The sequence below is a fragment of the Teleopsis dalmanni genome, chromosome 2 (genome assembly GCF_002237135.1).
Source record: "Teleopsis dalmanni isolate 2A chromosome 2, ASM223713v2, whole genome shotgun sequence".
Taxonomy (NCBI): domain Eukaryota; kingdom Metazoa; phylum Arthropoda; class Insecta; order Diptera; family Diopsidae; genus Teleopsis; species Teleopsis dalmanni.
In genome coordinates, this window is record NC_051847.1 from 75,942,584 (window position 1) to 75,958,495 (window position 15,912).

Consider the following 15,912-nt stretch of genomic DNA (forward strand, 5'->3'; position numbering starts at 1 on the left):
AAAATTCATTTTATTTATTTAATATTTTAACTTAAATTAGCAAATCTTTTTACACACATATATAAAATATATATTATACAATGATATATACTTAACTAAAATGTCCATTTATAATTTGTAAAAAAAGTACAACAATTTCCTAGCCTAGATTTTTAAATTAGATCAAGTTATGTGCTATAGTGAATTTCATTCAAATGTGATGATATAATTAAAAATTATATATAACAAAGATAAAGCAAAGAGAAAAACAATAATTATAATAAAAATTAAAAATAAAAAAAATATAATTGAGATTAAAATTGCAATTCTGTATGAAATGCAAAGGAAAAGTCATATGAGAAGATTGCCGAACTTGAGAAAAATTATTTAAGTACTTAATAACGTCTCTTGCGCTTGGCATATTCCTGTTTCTTGATCTCCTGCTGTTTGTAGACAAACAGTGGTCTGAACACTATGGCTCTCTTACTACGTTTATTATTCTCAGCGAACTCTTTGAGGAGAGCAACATGTTTAGGATCCGCCGCACTGCGACGTGTGCGTACTGCATAAGGACTAAATAGCGAAGTCTTAGTAGGATCATGACGATATAGAGTACTCAAGAAGTCGAAGTAGGGACGTGAACGTAAACTGTCCGGTTGATGCAGTGGTGAATTGTATTGAAAAGTATTCGGTGTTTGTACATCCAGGTAATTATGGCTTTCTCCGTCAGCTTGGGCATAAATTAAAGTTGCACTCATAATACATAAAATTACTGCCAACATTGTGTACTGAAAAAAAAAACAAAATTATTTTATTATAAATATGAAAAAAAAAATTTTTTTAAATAATATAATTTAATTAATAAATAATTTTTGTGTGAATTAAAAAAAAACTAGTTTTTGTCTCTACGTCGAAATTGTATTAATTGCCTTTCATAAATCTTGGCGTCTGATTCTTTGTGACGAATGCGGATTTAAAATCAGTTTGACAAATTTCGTGTTTTAATTATTAATAAACAATTCCTATATAAACTATTGTCATAAGTCTAAAAAACTAGAAATTTTGTTACGTATAACGAAATATATGCACATATGAATTAAATTTTATTTAAAGAATTTTTTTTTTGAATTCACGTTTATTTTTGCTTAATAGTAAACTTAAAACTTATATATATATTTACATATATATATAGATATTTTTTTTTTCATTTGAAGTTATAAATATATTCATTTTGATTATACAGAAAAACCAGTAATACAAAAGAGATCATATGGTTTATTTAATAAAAATTAAAAAAAAATGCTTATTTACATAAAGATAAACAAAAATTATTAGTTTTATTAATAATTCATAGAAAAGTTACGTGTTCGGCAGAAGCATTTGAGGTACGCCCGTCGTCATTGTTTCAGGGTATCACGTTTTGAATGCAGAATTTGTTATTTCATAAATTATGCAAATTAAATGCTTTAATTACTTACAACTACAATACGTGCATCTCCATTCTAGATATGTTAATATTTAGATGTATTATGCATTTTACGAATATTATTTTAAATTATGTACGGCTGACTTTATGCCAATGAGCCAGCACACCTCAAAAAAGATATTCGAATCATTCAATAAAATTTGTTAAACATTCTAAATAATTACAATTCTAAATGCTATAATCTAGCTAATAGCGTTTTAACTGGTTTCATTTTTTTTCATTTATTAATAATAAATTATGAGGGCGTTAAAACAATTATTAAATTATTACTTTACAGTATCAAGAAAGGTTACTTTTTGAGACTGGCTATATGTTAAAATGACAACACAAATTTATTACAAATATTGGATGGTAATAAAGAAGGTGTATATAGCAAGAACCGAAAAAAGAAACATTTAGAGATAAAGAAAAATAATAGATCATGGCCATATATTTCAATTATAATATTTTCTATTATAATAGAAAATAAAAGGAAAAATACCATGGCCGAAAAAATTCTTTATCATTATACAGTCAATCTTAAAAGTCAACTATTCAAAAAGCAAACCCCAAACACTTTTTTATTTAAAATAATCTAAATTATTTAAAATGTGTAAAGTTAAATTTGTAAATGTAAATAGCTTAGAAGAAGAAGAAGAATATTACTATTATAAATTCTACCTGAACTATTATGTATGAGTAGAATGTAATAGAAGACTACAAACATTACTTTTATACATATAGATAATAAAAATATATGTGCAACATAAAAAAAAAATTAAATAAAAATAAATTTCTATAATGTATATTCAAAACGGATGTTTCTGGAGACGCACATATAATATTGAAACTATAATTAAAAATTTAATTTTACTGATGTATGTCTCTAAGTTGATGCATCTTGAAAAATTCATTAGATATGTCAGGTATATGAAAATAAAATATTTAAAAAATAAAACATTATAAAATAAAAGGAACCGCTATAATTCCACCCATATAAAACCGCATCTTCAAATAATCATTTAATTCAGTTTTTCCAAAATTTAGTTCTAATTACATCCAAATAAGGGGTTGTACTATATCAATTATTGATCGAAAAAATGAAACATTAAAAAAGTCGTACTGTATAAATTATTGATCAAAAATAAAAAAAATCGTGTATACAAATAATTTACATTTTCATATAAATCTATAAATTGAACGTCCTGTAAATATGTACTGCACACAAAGACCGACTGTTCCATAAATACATGTTTATTAAATTCTCTACTGAGTATCTTACTTGACTGCTCTGTGAAACTAGTACTTGTTAAGACAACAAGGATATTACATTTATACCCCTTGTTTACAGGTTTACATAAAAAATTTAAACTAGTAAAAGTCAAGTTAGGTTAAGTTAAAATAGTCTAACAAAAATGTTAAACTCTGCAGTGGTATACAACTATTGTCCGTTCTGGTGCTCTCTAAGTCACTTCGACGACTAGACCGAACTAGACTAATCGTTATGTCAATTATAACTTCGCGTGCTATTCAAGATTAAGTTAAGAAGTTAAGTTAAGAAGATTAGTAAAGAAATGGTCTCGGGAACATTGAATCCTTCTCAATCTTTTGCTCTTAACAAAGCGTGATATGACATATACGTGACACTATATGTAGTTCTAGTCATAGCAAGTGATTGATGCATTTTTCTCTTACACTTTTTGGCAACTCCTAGTTTGTTAATCAAATTACACTACTATTGAAACATCAGCCCAATGCCTCATCACCACTCCGGTAAGCAGATTTGCAAGAATATATAAAATCTTTCGTTATATTCCTATTTTATTTACCCCGTTAGATTTCAGATCACAGTCTGTAAATAATCCACGAAATATTTTTTACTATAACGCTTAACTAATATAAACACCCAAACAGTTCGCACATCAATATATGTGTTAAAGCATGAATCCCAATTAACCTGGATAACTTCCATAAATATTGTTAAGAGTTAATGGTTAATGACTATATTTAAAGTGGGAAGATATTGTATTAAAGCATTTCACGTTAACATCTTTAAAGTTAATTTTAGTCCCTATTACTAGACAAAGTGAAATAGTCAAATGTAATAATAAATAATATTGAAAGTCAAAAATAATATATTATAATATTGATAACATATTATATACTAATTTTTTTTTTAATTTTAAAGTCAACTAAGAATAAGGAACCTAACTACTAGGTCCTTAGCCATTTTACATAAATCTAGTTGCATATATTAAATAGTCGGCACACTTAAGACTAGTCATAATAATCAAATAACAAATAAAAAAATTTGTTATATACTGAAATGTACTTTCATAAATAAAAAATTATTAACATAAAATTTAACTAAAAATTGATTTAATATAATTTATGAAAATTTATGTAAATATATTATTCATTTTTTTTATATGTTTTAAATAAGAGCACGATTCCACAATCATCGGTTAATGACTTCTAGGTCAATACAAATTGAACTGATATACATTCCCAATTAAAAATTAAAATTATGCATTTTTAATGATTCAAAATATACTAAAATAATAAAATGTAAAAAAATGCATCAGACCACAAAATGCTAATGTAAGTCTGAAGCCAATCGAGAGCATGTAACCGGTTGACTAGTTTATGGTTCATGGTTACAATTAAAAAATAAATAAATAAATCATTAAAAATCAAAATATCAAAAATAAAAATAAAAAATACCCATAAAATCTCAAACGTATTAAATATCAATTAAGTTAAATGGAAAAAAAAATTACTTTTGTTTTATATATATATTTTTTTTTGTTTTTGTTTACATAACATTTATACGTTTTACATAAATTATGAACTTAAAATACGTGGAAGTCACTTAAGTTTTTGGTTCGATTAATTAACCAAAAATGTCACCTTTGTTTGCAATCGTAAATTATATAAATTTAATTGCTTAACTAGTTCTAAATATTTTTTAAAATAATTTTATTACTCTTTATTATTTAAATAAATTAAAATATATTACACAATATTTTTTTGAAAAACTTTGAAACTATTTGCAATAGATTTGTTAGACTTTCGGAAGAAACCTAATTACTATTAAATAAATAAATAAATTAATTAACAATTTAATAAAATTATGTTGTTAAAAATTATATGGTATGAAAATAAACTACTGGATGAGGACAAAGACATATGATATATGAAAAAAGAGATATCCATTTAAGTAAATTAATAATTAATTTTTAACTATTAAATTATTATTAAAAATAATGATAATATTTATAATAATATTTAATATTAATAATTAGTAATTTTTAATAATTAATTATCAAAGTATAGATAACATAATAGGAGACCCTATGCTCCTCTGGTAGAAGAAGAAGTAGATAACATTATAAGAACTAAATATGATGAATCATTTAAAAAGAGTAAAAGTATATGAAGGAGAATAAAAAAATATATAAAAGGAAACATATCCATACAAAGAAATTAATTATTAACATTTAATTTTTAATAATTAATTTTTAATAATAATTGAAGATCTGTACGTTAATGTTAAAAGACCCGAAAATGATAAAATTTAATAACATAAAAAAAATAAAAAATTATATGAAGTAAGAAAAAGTATTATACGAAAGAAGAAATATAATGAAAACAAAAAATATGTTTATTATTTATAAATGTTTATATAAAATAGGAGGAGTTCGAAACACCACTCTGTTGAAAACAGAATGAAAAGGAGAGTTTTAATTTATACACCTATATTGCCTATTACAATTTATTGCAAATTAGTTACTGATTGTCTGAATGAGAGATCTCATATCTGTAGGCTTTTAAATCATCAAATATTGTCAATTAAATAAAATAATAACTCCAAATTGTTAAATAATATATTCACTTTTTTTTATGTTAAAAGCTTTCTTCTTTTACATGAATGTATAGCTTGATTTTTCAGAAATGATGTAAAATCAAAACTACAATTATTCAAAAATAGTCCCCTCCCTAACACCTCGAGAGTTTAGACTCTGAGAACCATTTGTAAGTAAGGACTCTAGTAACTATCGATTCAAGTCAGCATCAACACTCAAGAAACGAAAATACCATTACATAAGACAGATGCTTTTTAAAGAATGTGTTAAAATACCTTATGCGATATTTATTACAAACCAAATTAGGAATAATCGCCACGTCAGATCGCAGAACGACCTATGACAACATAGTTAAGACCACAAATGACTTAAAAATCAAATAATATGAAATCAAAAATACAATTATTAGAAAATAGATGCCACTGTTATACCTTCAGAGATTGTTCTAAGGCTTGTCAGCACAGAAAAACTTTTTTAACCATGGATTTAAATCAGCACTAACACTCATTTGAAGAAACGAAAATAGTATTAGATAGTATAGATGCTCTCCAAAAAATACGATGAAATACTTCACGAGATACTGAATAGAAGCCAAATTAAGCATAATCGCCACGTCAGACCGTAGAAAGCTAAGAAGAGATATTTTCAAGGACTGAAAAACTGTTAACGATCTGTGACAACTCAGTTAAGGCCGCAAATAGCTTAAATAATATCTGTTCATAAAATGGTAAAATATTAAACCAACTTAGATAATTCGCTAAAAACAGAAACAATTCAAAGCAAGTTGTAGAAAATCTGGTATAATTATGTTATAATAATAAATAATAGAGATATTAAAAATAATAGGCAATTGTTTATATAAAAACTAACCATTGAATTTATATATGCGAACATAAAAAAGTCAAGTACGGCATTGGATCAGTTGGTTAAGGTGCGCTGATTCTGAGCTTCACATTTGGCAGGGCATGAGTTCGATTATTTACGAATAATTAAATATAAGAATTATTTCCAAGACCACTGATGATGGGTATTTGGCAATACTCGAAACAGCTGTATGGTCAGCCAAAAATTCAATTAATTAAAATAATATAAAAAATAAAATTTTTGTTGTTGTAGTTTACAACTATTTGAAAAAACCTCTTCAAAAACTTTTCATATAAACAGCTGCATTAATTAATTTATTATAATAACATTATTTCGCAATATATGTATATTACGTATAGGTATGCATTCAATAAAAATATTTCTAGTAAATATTTTTTAATTAATATTCAATACATAGTACATTAATATTGTATATGGTGCATATTTTTAATGTACGTAATAAGTTTTAAATGGAAAAGGAGATCGGTGTTGAGGACTGAGACCAAAAAAAATTAATTTCGAATGCAACATTTAAAAAAGAAAAAAGGTTTCATTTAAAAAAAAAAAATTTAAATAAAACAAGTACTGCTTTTTCAGAGATATTATTAAGTGTCAATTCATATTGTATTTATGTATTAAAAAAAAAATTAAATTACGTAATTATCGGAAACTTGATGCACGTTTATAATTTTAGTATGTAATCAAGCTACATTTAAAGTTTTTTTTTCATAAAGATTAAATTTTTTTTTTAAATTTTGTATCTTAAAACTTTGAACTTCAAAAAAAATAAATAAAATTATATATTTTATCCAAAATGTTCACTCTTCTGTATATTGCATTTCAATGCGTGCTTATCGGCTTCGAAGTTACACTTCAAAAAAAAAATTATTTATTTAAATATGTCAACAAGTTTCAAGTAGTTCCCATAAAAACTTATGCGGTAACCCTTGCTCCATAATTTTTAATTTTTATTTTATTTTCATTAACATTAAACTTGAACTTGTAATGACACTTTTACAACTTCCCAAATAGGCAAACAGAAAAAAATCAATAAAAACTTTTTTATTTAAATTTAATTTGAGATTTGTATTATATATATAAAAAGATTGTTTTTATTTAAACAAAAGTTCAAGTTTTATTTGTTTTTATTTTTTTAATAAATTCAAATTTTTTTCTTATATTTGAAGCAAATAATAAAAAAAGTGATAACACAGAAATGACCTTGTTAGATTCTGGATCCGTTCCGTTGTATTCTGAATTAAAAATTTATTTCTTATTATTTTTTAAAAATTATTATTTTTGTTAATAAACAACACACGTTTTAAATACACAACAAAAATTAGTATGAAAGAAATTTTATGTTAAAAATTTGATTATGATTTACATATATACTTGCAGTTTCTGTTATAGACGTTAAATTCAAAATTTATGATATAGAAGCTATTCTACTGATTCATACAACTCTTAATAATACTGGAAAACATTTAACTAATAACAAATTTTTTTAATTTTTTAACATTAATTAACACTAAGTGAATAGATATAAAATTTCGAATAGAAAATGTTCAAAAACTCATGTGATAAATTAGTAAAAAAGTATTGCTTCGGTACCAGGGTGACTTCATAATATCATTCAGTAGATGGTACAGTAAATTTTAAATTATAATATACAAATATTATATGACATAATAGAATTTCAAAAATATAAAATTTAATTTATTTTAACATTTAAAAATGTTGCCATCCGGTAATATAAAAATTAGAATAAAACACCTATTGTTTTTATACATATATAACAATTCAAAATGATATGATGATAATTATGATGAATTATGATAATTCAATAATTATTATGTATACTATGTAAAATAAAAATAGTAGGTTTAGAAAAATTATATATATATATCAGGAAAAAATGTTTATTAAAAATATAAAAAAAAAAAATAATGAAATATTAATCAAAAACATATTTATATATAAAATAAATCTTTGTGATATTCTTAATTATTAACAAAAATAAATCAATAATATAAACGGTATTTATTATATAAAAAAAATTTGTGTTTTATAAAAAAATAAGATGTCATATCATATACATTACTAAATATAATAAATATAATAAATAAAAAGTTAATATTTTATATATAAATTTTAAATTTATTTATATATATTTATTTATATTTATATATTATTACCTATTTGTTAAAAAAATATTAAAAGTTTGCACTTAAAAGTAGTGTAGTTTAACATTTTTTTTTATATATTTTTGTTTTAATGACCCAAAAATTTTTTTTTTAAATAATTTTGTGTTTTTACGGGATAATTGGTCAACAGTTAAATAATAAACTATTTAAAAATATTTATTTGTTTTTACAAGCTTTTATTTTTACCGATATTTCGACTATAATTTATAGTCATCATCAGGTACTATAAAATTTAAATTTTTTTAATAAAACGAAAAAGTATTAGCTTATTCTCTCTCTATTTTTTAAGTTCTAAACATCTTTGTATGTGTTTAATATCTATCAGATAAATTCACATTTATTTTTAACAAAAAATCAAAGAAAAGTGCTTTTATTAATTACATTTCTTACCCTAATAATAACACTAGTCATCAATTTTATTTATCAATTTATAACTGCATAAGATATATAATCACCTTGTGAAAGGTACAAACTCTTCATAAAATATTAACATAACTTATGCTTGATACCGAACAAAACACAAAATTTCTGCTCAAGAAAAAACTGGGACCGATCCAAAAAAATTGATAGTTTTTTTCGATTCAGCATAGTACAGTTTCTGTGCTACAAGAGAGCCATTATAACTTATTTTTGAGAGTCAGTTATCCAACGTCCCCCTTAGCTAAGCCAATGCAATTTTACCAAACAATTAGGAATAACTTTTTTGATTAAATAAACACCTGTACGTTCTTATATATATATATAAATATAAAATCCATATTTTGAATTATAATTCTAATTTCAAGTAAAAAAGTGATTTATTTTCTATATTATAATGTTTAAAAAATACAATATTAATAACATTATAGTTCATAATGAAGTTCTAACTATATCATTTTTGTTAATAATAACCAAAAACGATTCTTATAGCATTTCTCATAATTTAAGGACTACAATATTTTTAGTTACTAGTATTATTTAGTTTTATTTGTGTTATAAGAATTTTTAATAAAATATCAAATATTAAAATTAGCTTATATCTCTATTTTTACACATTAGTTCTACTACAAGTTCAACTCTTATTATATTATAATGTAATATAGTTATAATTAGAGATTATATTATATAATTATTAAATTAGTATATTATAATTTCATAATTTAATCATAATTTTATAATACAACTATAATTATAATTATATGATGTAACTATAATTATTTTATATTAGTCTCTAACTATAACGCTCTATTGAAAGTCAAGGATTGAAATACCTATATTTAATATCCGTAACCGCTTTTTACTAACAATAACGATTAGATCAGTCTTTTTATAATATTTCTTTCATTTAAAACAAATTTCTAAATATCCGTTTTCTATAAATATTAATATAATAAAATGTATTTGTATAATTAATTTAATTTACTAATAAAATAAATTAGTAATGGTAGTAATAATTTAGTAGTAATTTAGGTAGTAATAATAGCTTACAAAAGAATATATCCGAAGCAGTATAAATTAAAATTAAGTAATTCTGGAACATTAAAAACAAAAGTGATTATCTATCCAATTTTAAATTCAGAACTCTATTAAAGTTTTTTATTATTTTTCCATCATAAAAATAATTTTAATATTGTTTAAACTATTTTAGATCCGCCTCCGAAGTATACATTGTGACCGAAAAGTTTCCTTTGCGTTTTAAATAAAACGCAAAATTCTTAATCTTCATCAATATTTATTTTATCTCCTTCAAATATGCTCCATTAGAAGCGATACACAAATGCCAACGTTTCTTCCAATCATCAAAACATTTTATAGGCGCTTTCCGGTATGGCTTTGAGTTCCCTCTGCGAATTCTGTTTTACGTCTTCTATGGATTCAAAACGCGTTCCTCTGAGTGGTAATTTGAGGTTGGGAAACAGGAAAAAGTCACACGGTGCAAGATCAGGTGAATACGGTGGCTGTTCGATGGTATTTATTGAATGTTTGGCCTTAAAATCGTTGATAATGTTGAACAAATTGAGGTGAATCGGAACAAGCCGGGCGTTGACACGTCGCATACACAAATTGTCCACCAAAATCAAACGAGCCATCTCACGACCGATGCCTAGCTCTCGTGCTATCTCTCTAACACTCACATGAGGATTTTTGAACACGATTTCCTTTGCCTTTTCAATGTTTTCGTCGGTGGTAGAGGTCGAAGGTCGTCCAGAACGCGGCATGTCTTCGACGGTCGTACGACAGTCCTGAAAGGCTTTGTACCACTCATAAACTTGAGTTTTCGATAAAACTGATTCCCCATAAGCCTTTTGTAGCATTCGCAACGATTCTGCACACGAAATTTCGTTCGAAAAACAAAATTTGATGCAAACTCTTTGTTCAATATTTTTTTCCATTGTTTTTTTCGCAACGCACTACTGAGGTGAACTGGTTTCAACAGCTGCCGTAAACGAACTGTCATGACAGATCGCGCTCATTTTTGGCATAGTAATTAAGGACAGTGCTGCCAAACTACATAAACTTAAAATATCGAAAAATATACAGCGCGCGAATTTTAAATGAGAATTTCCGAAAACTTTTCGGTCACAATGTATATTATAAAAGGTCACAAACTTTATAACTTAAAATTAAGTAAATAAAAATCTGAAATGATCTGGCAATTAATTTTTTTTTAACTTTAAAAAAAATTTTAAATTCTATATAAAAACTTTTTATCAAATATTTAAAAACTAAATTATATGTAAATTTTTATTCCTAATCGCTTTATACTTCTTTTTTGATTATTATGTATTTAATTTTTATTATGGCGTTTTTTTTTAATTAAACTTGATTAAAAATCTGAATATATTTGCATCTATTTAATACTTTCGCAGTTAATCGTTTTAATAGCATTTGTTTTTAAAAAGTAAAAGTGAAATATGTTACTTTTGTACTCAACTTTATTCTATTCTTGACAGTTTCACATTTGAAATTCGTATCATCAGGTTTCGATTTCTATAAAATTAGATTATAAACTTAATATTTCATTTGAAATGACTAGATAACTAAGTATAATGGAATAATATAATATGCACGGGATAAGTTATTTATTTTTTAATTGTTTTTAAAATTATTTTTAGGAAAAATCAACTTGAAACTGGTGTTTATATGATAATTTAAAAAAAAAAAAAGAACAACGGTTAAAGTTAATAGAAACAATACAATCAGTTAAATTTAAACAGTTTAAAATATTTAGAATGTTGAAAAAAATTAAATAAATAAGTTTTAGATTTTTGCAAAAAATGATGATTATATCAAGTATGAATTTTGAAAAGTATTTTAATTGAACTTGTATAATATAGAATAAAATAAACAAATTAAAATTTATCTTAATACATTATCGATAAATGATAATACAAAGTTTCGTTTGAAGAAAGCAAACTTACAATGTATAAAATATTTAGTTAAGCTTATAAGATTATAAAAACTAGCGCCTTTAAAAATTTTAATAATAATAGTTATCTTTTTTAACAGTTGAAAGAAACTTTAAATTTATTGAATAACATAAAAAATATATTATTATAAAAATAAAAATCTTTCAAGAACAATTTAAAAGTACTTAGTTTTTTTAATAAACGTATTAGTAATAAATTAATTTTTATAATTTAATTATATTTTTAACAAAATACTACACATTTTATTTTATGTTTCTATACTTTAATTTCAAAATCATCTATAGCAAAAAATGTACCTCTTTATTTAAATTTTATGTATAGTGTTATAATTGCAATAAAGGAATGATTTTTAAACATGGAATTCAAAATTCAAAAATAAAGGAGTTCAAAGCTTTCTTATAGCAATAATATTAATCTTCATAACAGTACTATTAACTTTAAGTTATTAACTTAGTTTTATTTAAAAAAAATCAAGTTTTGGTATCCTCAAAAAGTAGGAATACATATGTATTTATTTCTAAATAAATTTATGTTTTAAATTTTTTTATAAAGAAAACTTAAAAAAAATTAAAAAACCGTATTTTAAAATTTTTGGTTACAAAATAATTTTTTAAATAAATGAATTGTACATATTATTAATATATAGGTGAATTGGTCGAAATATTGGAATAAAATAATTAATAATTAATAGTTGTGTTAAAAAATTAAATTGAAATTAATTTTAATCATAATTAAAAAATTAATCAAAACAATCAAATTTTTTAATCACAAAAATTAATAATATTAATAAGCTATTATAATTTATTGATTTATGTTCAAAAATGATTGCTTTAATTAGGAAGTTGCATTAACAATAGTTAAAATATTATTATATCAATTAATAAATTATAACAATTATTAATTATTAATAAGACTTAAGACCACTAAACTGCAATAATATTTTTTTTATGAATTGTTGTATAAGACATAAAAAAAATTGATTTAATACAAATTCAATTATTATATATATATATATATATAAACTAGCAATTGATTTATTTTTTTTTTTAGATTTTTGTGGTTGCTTCATATAATTAAATGAAATATGTTATAAATATTTAAATAAATAGCACTTTGTGGATTTTAATTAAGAATACAAATCATACTTCAGAAACTATATTCTACTAAATGAAATGTTAAACTTTCTTTTATATATATAAAAATTTTATATCTTTCATTTCAATATATTTCTTATAATTTCATATTTTCATAATATTTATTTTTCCATTTCTATTTTGTATTTATGATTTTTTATATATGTTTCTCTTATTACTTGTTTTTTTATTTTTTGTTTTTCTTCTATTTATATTTTATTATATATTTTTTATTATACAAATAATAATTAATTAGTATTCTCGTCTACATCATTTTATTTTTACTATTGTTATTATAAAAAAAAATTATTTCTTTTTTTAATAACAGAAACATTAAAAAATTGGGTATTAAAATAATATACACAATATTTGTTTTAATTGGTTTAAGAGAAGAATTGGTATATTAAAGATGGCAAAATAAGTACGACAGAATAGCCTTGTGGCTATTTGCCTAGTACGTAGAAAATCTTAATAAGAACTCAGTTAAGACTGACCTACACTCACATGACCTACAGTTTCAATAGCTATAAAAGTATAGTTAAGTTATATTACCTTAGAGATATTTCGTACAGATACAAAAAAAATATTTATAATATTTTATAATACAATTTAATATATATAATTTATATTATTTAAATACATAAAATATTTTATATTTAAATATTTATATATATATTATAGTATATAATATTTTTATTATATTATAAATATTATTAAATATTATAAATAAAAAATATAATTATTTATAATATAAAGATATAATTCCATTAACAATTAAACATTTAAAAAATAGTTTTCAGGTAATGTTAATTTCGAAATCCTTTTTTATTCAAACTTATTTTTAAATAATTATTTACTATTTTTTGATTCTTAGTTACTATTGTTTTATTTTTATTATACATTATTGAACTACATTTTATTATTTTAAAATACTTTCACTTATTTCTCACCACGTGTTCTCCTCTACTCTTTTTTTAAATTAACGACCTAAGCCCAGTAATAATAAAAACATGTATTGAATATTTGTCGAAATAACAATTTATTATAAGATTTAGATTAAAAAGTAATTATTATTTGATTTTTTAATTATTCACATTACGATATTATTATAGAATGGTTATTATAGAATAATAAAAAGAAAGGAAATAAAACTTTTAAATTGAGCATGTAATGAATAAGGACTCGTCACGCTATTACTTATATAAATATTTTTATATTAATGTTTTTAAAACTTTTATTTATAAACAATTGTTTCTATTCAAAACAACAAATATTTTCGGTAAATATTTTACTATGCTATTTTACTATAATCTAAAGACTAAATCGTAAGGGCTTAATCCTTTGTTCAATGTCAATGTTAATTATATGTTGTAGTTTATAAATTCTATGTGTATAGGAATACAAAACACATTTTTCACAAGGATATTTTTTAAATTACTTACTCTCAAATTACAAGCAGCCATTTTGTCTATTCCTTCCTTTTGTATATTATCTGATAGAGACGTCAAAGTGTTATTCCAAAACGAAAATATCGCAAAAATTATAAAAATTAGCAAATAAGCACTAAAAAATATGTTGTATCTTCTCACTGTTTTTGTAGACTAATCGGAAACTCAAACACGCAGATTTGTAAACAGAATCGCACTTTTCGAGCTAAAAAACGAATTCGAATCTTTGAAATTTATTTCAATTTGAGCTTTTATACTTTTTATTTGCGAAGCTCGTTATCACACAATTGCAGTCTCTTTATTTTGAAATCAAGATCTGAATTAAGTCGTAAACATCGAGTGTTACTTATATATATATTTATTTTTCGATTTGATTTGAATAAAATGTTTATCAATTATAACACATTTCCAAACTCCTTTGAATATTAAGTAAAAAAATTTTTTTTAAAAATATAATTTCGACAATTTTTATGTTTTCAGCACTGCTTTAGATAAAAAACTTCAAAAAAACTTGGTGTTTACAGCGCAAAAATATGTTCGTTACTGTCAAGAATCCCAGTGACAAATTAACTTTTATATAAAAAAATCGAGTCTCTGCTAAAATTTCTTGTGAGGCAATATCTTTTTTTTTTGTTTTTAATAAATTTATTATTTTATTTTATACATTTCGTTCAGCAACATCGAACTGGTTTGCGAATGCTAAGCAAACCGTCAACGCTACTACGTACCCGTATGACGGTGTATCTGCCAAGTGGTGCTATATCTGTACCTATACACGCACTACAAACTAATCACGCTAATTGGTAATTTCAGATACAACAAAGTTTTTAATATTAGCCAATTTATAAGTAAAGAATGTAATATGTTCATAACAAATAATTATGTTAATGATAGCCAAAAATACTATGAATGAACAGAACAAAGTCAAGACATTAGCCATTTGAATGGGCCATCTACTTGTAATATCTTTGCTAATTCTAGATAAATTTGTTTCTTTACTTAGTTTTAATGTAGCAAATTTTTTAAATTATTTTGCATATCAACCAAGAGACTATAATAATTTATTTACATATATAAACAAAAGGTAAAACAATTTATGGTAACGAACCATTGACGTTGATCACCGCTGTGCCAGTAAATCTTTAATGAGGTTTGACAATACGCTTGATCAAAATTTTATATATATTTTTTTTTCATAATTTGTGTTGACACCTTTGTGGATGAATTATAAAAAATTTAACACCATTTTACCTTGAAATTTATTCTAGTTGAACTATAAAAATTTATCATTCGCAAAATATTTAAAATTTTATCTCTTTTCCTTATATAAGTTATATTCAAATATTGGTCGCATATAAAAAATTAAATTCAGAGATTAGGATCAATATACATATAATTTAAAACAAAATTTTAAATCAAATTTTAATTTGTAAAAATTATTTTTAAAATATTTTTTCAAATGCTGTCCTTAAAAACACATATTTTTGTTTTTTAAAATATTCATTATAAAAATGTAGTGTTATAGTTATATATCTCTAAAGAT

General features: G+C 23.0%; 1 protein-coding gene across 1 annotated transcript; it reads right to left on the reverse strand.

Moving 5' to 3' along the window:
- On the reverse strand, positions 1 to 14,766 carry LOC119680853. The gene is made up of 3 exons (XM_038093853.1): positions 14,511 to 14,766; positions 14,364 to 14,413; positions 1 to 767 (listed from the first exon to the last, which is right to left on the reverse strand). The coding sequence occupies exons 2-3, from the start codon at positions 14,382 to 14,384 to the stop codon at positions 375 to 377; spliced, it is 414 nt and encodes a 137-aa protein (XP_037949781.1). The 5' UTR covers positions 14,385 to 14,413; positions 14,511 to 14,766; the 3' UTR covers positions 1 to 374.
- Between the last annotated feature and the right edge of the window lie 1,146 nt (positions 14,767 to 15,912).

Coding starts and splice junctions, on each gene's coding strand:
- LOC119680853 (XM_038093853.1), bottom strand. CDS start 14,384: ATGGCTGCTTGTAATTTGAGA. Junction 768..14,363: donor TGGCTGCTTGTAATTTGAGA/GTAAGTAATTTA, acceptor TTTTTTTTTCAG/TACACAATGTTGGCAGTAAT.